This window comes from Rhincodon typus, chromosome 35 (genome assembly GCF_021869965.1).
Source record: "Rhincodon typus isolate 14 chromosome 35, sRhiTyp1.1, whole genome shotgun sequence".
In the NCBI taxonomy this organism is placed as follows: Eukaryota; Metazoa; Chordata; class Chondrichthyes; order Orectolobiformes; family Rhincodontidae; genus Rhincodon; species Rhincodon typus.
In genome coordinates this window covers 16,190,275-16,197,123 of record NC_063366.1, presented here as the reverse complement: position 1 = coordinate 16,197,123, position 6,849 = coordinate 16,190,275, and the positions used below count along the sequence as shown (strand labels likewise).

Here is a 6,849-nt window from a genome sequence, read left to right as displayed (position 1 = left end):
ACACCCTAACAGAACTGCGTAATTACCCCTAGCAAATCTGTGTAATTACCCCCTAACAGCACTGTGTAATTACCCCTAACAGAACTGTGTAATTACCCCCTAACAGCACTGTGTAATTATCCCCTAACAGCACTGTGTAATTAACCCCTAACAGAACTGTGTAATTACCCCCGACAGCACTGTGTGATTATCCCCCCAAACAACAGTGTAATTACCCCTAACAGCGTTGTTTAATTACATTTATGTAGCCCCTCTCATTGTCTCTGACCATCTACAACACCCCACAGCCACTGAAGTGAAGACATTGCTATAAACAAGGGACTGCAGGAGCACAGCAAGCTCCCATAAACAGCAGTGACATTGTGACTAAATAATCGTGATGTTTTTGTGATGTTGACTGACAGCTAAATATTCACCAGGACACCAAGAATATCCCTCCTGCTTTTCATTGAAATAATCCCATGGCACATTTTACAACCACTTTAGGGAGCAAATCGAGACCCTTCAGTCCAACTCGTCCATTCCGACCAGAAATTCTAAATTAACCTAGTCCCATTTGCCAGCATTTGGCCCATATCCCTCTAAACCCTTCCTATTTATATACCCATCCAGGTACCTTTTAAATTGTGCAATTGTACCAGCCTCCACCACCTTCTCTGGCAGCTCATTCCATACACGCAACACCCTCTGTCTGAAAAAGTTGCCCCTTAGATTTCTTTTAAATCTTTCTCCTCTCATCTTAAACCTGTGCCCTCTAGGTTTGGACTCCCCAACCCTAGGGAAACAACCTCGACTATTCACCCTATCCCTGCCCCTCATGATTTTATAAACTTCCACAAGCCTCCCCAGCTTTCGACACTCCAGGGAAAATAGCTCCAGCCTATTCAGCCTCTCCCTTTAGCTCAAACACTCCAACCCTGGCAAAATTCTTGTAAATCTTTTCTGAACCCTCTCAAGTTTAATAACATCTTTCCTGTAGCAGGGAGGCCATAATTGAACACGATGCATTCTCTGCCAGTGCAGCCATCCCTCGATGTTACACTGAAAGGCAGTCTGAATCTTTGTGTTTAAGTATTTGAAGTGAAAGTGGGACTTTGCCATGCAACAAAACCTGATCAACTAGAGACACAGTGCTACCCAATTGAATCACTTATATTTGAATCAGCAGTCTCCCCAGGGAGCTCTGTTCTTCCTGATCACTGTTGTCCATTGAATAGCTTACTAAGCTGTGACCAACCTCAGGGCTATCAGCTAGTGCTGGGACACTGCTTGTGATTCATCTGATTGATAGAATATCATTTGCAGTTTTGAGTAACTCCTAGTGTATCTGTGACTTTCTCCGCACTAAATGGTTAACTTTCCTTTATTCTTTCCCCTGCTTTCCACCTGAAGGATGTTAAATCTCTCATCGAAAGGTACGTGCGATTTCTCAAAAAGCTGCTTTGTTTTATCATGTCGTAGTATTTCATTACCACTCAATATTACCGTTAGTGAGCGTTGTTTAGCATCGGTTTTTCTCATTGAGCTCCCAAACGGCACCATACCATGCTAGTACTGACAAAGAGCACAACAGCAATGATTAGAGAATGGGTCATTGAGCTGATGTGATAAATTGAAAGGAAACTCCAGAATGATGCAAGGGATCTGAAGCAGTCTGTGGAGTCTGTAGCTGGGACTCAATGTTGAAAATGACACGACTAGTTCGTTTCACTGGTGCAGTGCAGTGGCTTAAGGCTAGCCTTACTACGAGAAATGACCGGGCCTGGTCAACCTCATAGAGGCATAAAGTTTTTAGACCATGGAGAAAGGACCTTCAGCCCATTGTATCTACATGGCCATCAAGCATCTATCCAATGTAATTCCATTTCCCAACACTTAGTTCATAGCCTTTTATAACATTTCAAATGCTCATCAAAATACTTATAAATGTGTTGAGGATTCCTGTCTTAACCATCCTTTTAGGCAATGAGTTCCAGATACCAAAAACCCTCTGGATGACTTTTTTTCCCCTCCAACCCTCTAAGCATCCTGCTCCTTACTTTCAAACTGTGTCCCTCGGTCATTGACTCCCTGCTAAGGGGAAACGTTTCACCCTATCTATCCTATCCATGTCCCACATAACTGTGTACACCTCAATCAGTGTCCCCTCCCCCTCAGCCTCTTATGCTCGAAGGAAAACAACCCCAGCCTATCTAGTGCTCCCTTCATAGCTGAATTGCTGCAGCCCAGGCAACCTCCTGGTGAATCTCCTCTGCACCCTTTCTGGTAGAATCACATCCTTCCTATAGTGTGGGACCAGAAATGCAGACAGTACTCCAGCTGTGGCCTAACTAATGATACATACAGCTCCATCATAACCTCCCTGCTCTTGTACTCATTAATAAAGTCAAGTATTCCATACACCTTCTTCATTGCCAAAGTCCCTCTGATCCTCTGTACTTCCATTCAATGGGCAGTCCCTCGCTTTCAGTTCTCCCAGAATGCATCACCTCACACTTGTCAGGATTAAATTCCATTTGCCACTGTCCAGCCTGTACATATTGTCCTTCACATTAAGGCCTTACTCCTCACACAACCAGTTTTTGTCTTGCCTCTGAGTTTACTGATAATACCCCTACCTCTTTATATGCTGTAATCCTGAGATGGATATCTGCTTCCTGAGTCTTTCACGTAGAAATTTAGCAGAAGAAGAAAACTGTTTAAATTCTCAAATAAAAACAAACAAATAAAAAATTGTATTCCTTCCAAGGTCCTATGTGAAGTTTAAGAAACCGGCCGAGGTGCCTCTTAACCTGCTCCTTGGCGAATTTGGCGGACCCCTACAGCTCATCGTGTGGAGACGGATGTTAAGTGTCATCACTCCAGGTAACACCATCTTTCCCTGCCACAGGGAGTGGATAATTTCATTCGCTGCTTGTTCTTAATGACATGGGATGGATAGCAATGGCTGTCAGCGGGATCACACGATTCCTGTCGATTCCTGCTGCTGTCAACTGAACCAAGCTACGACTGGGGGCTAGAGTGAAAACAGGACCTTCCAGGAAAGGAATGATAAGGTCAGGGCAGCACCCTGGAGAGGGGTGGGAGAGAGGCAGAGAATGAAAGCTTCAGTTCGATGCCCTTTTAAACAGAACGGGAAGATTCTGAAAACGAGCAGCCAATAGTAGAATAGTAGAGGTGGTGGGTAGGAGGCAAGAAGGGAGCTAAAGAAAAAAAGTAAACAAAAGAAAGACTGGCATTTATGCGACATCTTTCCTGGCCATTAGACCATAAGAGATACAAACAGGAGAAGGCCATTCAGCCCCTCGAGCCTAATCCATCATTCAATAGGATTATGACTGATCAACATGTGTCACATCACTTTCCTACCCTTTTCCCATAATCCTTGACTTGCCAATGGATCAGGAATCCCCTGACTGATCAATAATATGTCTCAGCCTTAAATAGACACAAGGATTCTGTCCCCCACAGCTCCCTGTGGCAAGGAGTTCCAAAGGCTCTCAGCACTCTGAGAGAAGAAATTCCTCGTCATCTCAGTATTAAATTGACACCCAAAAGAACTGTGGATGCTGTAAATCAGGAACAAAAACAAAGTTGCTGGAAAAGCTCAGCAGGTCTGTGAAGGAGAAAACAGAGTTAACGTTTCGTGTCCAATTCTGAGAAGGATCACCGGACCCGAAGCGTTAACTCTGTTTTCTCCTTCACAGATGCTGCCAGACCTGCTGAGCTTTTTCAGCAATGTTGTTTTTGTTGTTAAATTGACACCTCTTTATTCTGAAACTATGCACTCTGGTTCTAGACTCTCCCATGAGGGGAACCATCCTCTAGGCACTTACCCTGTCATACCAATTAAGAATCCTATCTGTTTCAATATAGATATGGCATCAGAACATCCCACAGCACTTTAGGTAGGAAAGACAACAACCACTTTTCACATTGGAATTCCCCCAGACAGCCACACAATAGTGCTGAAATTGTCACTTCTAGTATGTAACCTGAATATCACTGAGAAAAGTGAGTCACGTTGCCTAAGCTTCTTTGTTTTACCCTCGTCAGGACAAATACAAGAATGCCAAATTTCAAAAATCCACAACAATTTATACTACAGCGGAAAAGGCCGCTGATTGGTTGCTAAGTCAACAATGATTGGTTGAGACTTTGCCAAGAAAGCAAAAGACTATAGGCTACCCACATTCCCCGAGTAATTCAAAAATAACACAAGGCCTGAACATATTCCGTTTGTTTGAAGAGAACAGATTCTTGTCTTTGAATGTATGTCACATCTAGCAAGTGTAAATAAGCCACATTATAAGCTCGAATAATCACCTCAAATTGGTCGTCAGTATAGCTACTTGGGATTGGTCATATGTACTGCCGAAGTGAAGGAACGATGATATATTTCCAAAACAGGATAGTGAGTGGCTTGGAGGGGATCTTGCAGGGCGTCCTGTTCCCATCTATCTGCTTCCCTTATCCTTCCAGATGGAAGTAGTCATGACTTGGAAGTTGGTGTCTAAGGACCTTTAGTGAATTTCTTCAGTGAATCTCATAGATATTTGATTTGATTTGAATCACAGAATCCATAGAATCCCTCCAGTGTGGAAACAGGCCATTTGGCCCAGCAAGTCCACATTGACTGTCTGAAGGGTATCCCACCCAGACTCACCCACCTACCCTATCCCTGTATTTCCCATTGGTTAATTCACCTAGCCTGCACATCCCTGGACACTATGGGCAATTTAGCCTGGCCAATCCACCTATCCTGCACATCTTTAGACTGTGGGAGGAAACCAGAGCACCTGGAGGAAATCCACGCAGACACGGGGAGAATGTGCAAACTCATCATGGATTTGATTTATTGTTGTCTCATGTGCCTAAGTACAGTGAAAAGTTTTGTTTTTTGAACAGTGCAGGCATATCATAGCAAACAAGGATATGCAAATCGTAGGGTGCTTACACAGACCGAGGCATACAAGGTTACAGCTGCACAGGAGGGGCACATGGCAAGGTCAATATTAGATTGGAAATTAGACAGGTCCGTTCAGCAGTCCAATAACAAGCAGGAAAGAAACTGTTCTTGAATGGCAGCACAGTGGCTCAGTAGTTAGCACGGCTGCCTCATAGTGCCAGGGACTTGGGTTCAATTCTACCCTCAGGCAACTGTCTGTGTGCAGTTTGCACATTCTCCCCATGTTTGTGTGGGTTTCCTCGGGGTGCTCTGGTTTTCTCCCACAGTCCAAAGATGTGCAGGCTAGGTGGATTGGCCATGCTAAATTGCCCATCATGCCCAGGGATGTGTAGGTAAGGTGGGTTAGACATGGGAAATATAGGGGTAGGGGAATGGGTCTGGGTGGGATGCTCTTCCGAGGGGCAGTGTGGACTTGTTGGGCCGAATGGCCTGTTTCCATAGTGTAGGGATTCTATGAACCTGCTGGTATGTGTGTTCAAGCTTCTGTATCTTCTGCTTGACGGAAGAGGTTAGATGAGAGCATTACGGGGTCTTTGGTGATGTTGGCAGCCTTTCCATGGCAAGGAGAAGTTTAAATAGAGTCCATGGTCGGGAGGTTGTCTTCTGCGATGGCCTGGACTGAGTTCTTACTGTAGTTTCTTACGGTCCCGGGCAGAGTGGTGGAGGGAGTGGATGCTTGTAGATGTGGTGCCAAACGGGAGGGTTGCTTTGTCCTGGATGCTGTCCGTCTTCTTGAGTGTTGTTGGGGCCGCACTTATCCAGGCAAGTGGGGAGTATTCCATCACACTCCTGACTTTTGTGCCTTGTAGATGGTGGACAGGCTTTGGGGAGTCAGGAGGTGGGTTGCATTGGTGGTTAAAAAAAAGACTGGATTTTAAAAAAAATTGTGTTAAAGTGGACATGGTATAAAAGAAGGCTGGGTTTTAAAAAAAAGTTGTTAAAGTGGACATCTGGTTTTAAAAAAAAAGACGGACTGGGTTGAAAGATCTCCCACCCCATCTGGTGGCTAGGTATGGGGGAAGTTTGAGTGGAAAAGGTGGGGAGATGTTGCACTGGCAGTAACGCTTATCTGTCTGTGTTCCCCTCCCTCTCACTCAGTGCCGGCCGCCCTGACCCTGGAGCCGAACACGGCCCACCCCGAGCTGCTGATCTCCGAGGACCTGAGGAGCGTGAGGCTGAGCGACACCTGGCAGGAGCTGCCCGACAACCCGGAGCGTTTCGATGACTGTGTGAGCGTGCTGTCCGCCCACGGCTTCGAGTCCGGCCGCCACTACTGGCAGGTCGAGGTGGGCAACAAGACCATGTGGGACGTGGGCCTGGCCAAGGAGTCGGTCAACCGGAAGGGCAACATCATCCTGTCCCCGGAGGACGGCTTCTGGACCATCTGGCTGCGGAACGGCAACGAATACGAGGCGCTGTCCACGCCGTCTTCCTTCCTGTCGCTCCGGGCCAAGCCCAAGACCATAGGGGTCTTCCTAGACTACGAGAAGGGCCAGGTCTCCTTCTACAATGCCGAAGACATGTCTGTCATCTACACCTTCACCGACACGTTCAACGAGAAACTCTTCCCGTATTTCAGCCCCGGAGAGAGCGACGGGGGCAAAAATGCTGAGCCCCTCACCCTCTGTGTGCTCCGGTTATAGGACTGCCCGGCTGAAGGGATGGGTGGGGGGGGTGCAAAATAAATATATATATATTATATACCCCCTACTTGGACCATTCGGAAACCGCTACCTTTTTCTTTTTGTTCTTCAAATACGCACCTCCCACCTTTCCCCTCACCGTGTATTGAATCCCTGCTAAAGGAGAACAATTTCTGCCTCTGTCCCACATAACGTTGTACACCTCAATACTATTGCCGTGCAAAGACGCCTCTTTTT

General features: G+C 46.1%; 1 protein-coding gene across 6 annotated transcripts in view; it reads left to right on the top strand.

Annotated features, from left to right (window-relative positions):
* LOC109938626 (zinc-binding protein A33-like) overlaps positions 1-6,635 on the top strand; it is a 25,592-nt gene extending 18,957 nt beyond the window's left edge. For all 6 annotated transcript variants that reach the window (XM_048616716.1, XM_048616719.1, XM_048616715.1 and 3 more), the window contains 3 exons: positions 1,393-1,415; positions 2,750-2,865; positions 6,068-6,635. In XM_048616716.1, coding sequence (XP_048472673.1) covers positions 1,393-1,415; positions 2,750-2,865; positions 6,068-6,612 — 684 coding nt within the window. In that variant the 3' untranslated portion in view covers positions 6,613-6,635. The remainder of the gene's footprint in view (positions 1-1,392; positions 1,416-2,749; positions 2,866-6,067) is intronic.
* The last annotated feature ends 214 nt before the right edge of the window (positions 6,636-6,849 follow it).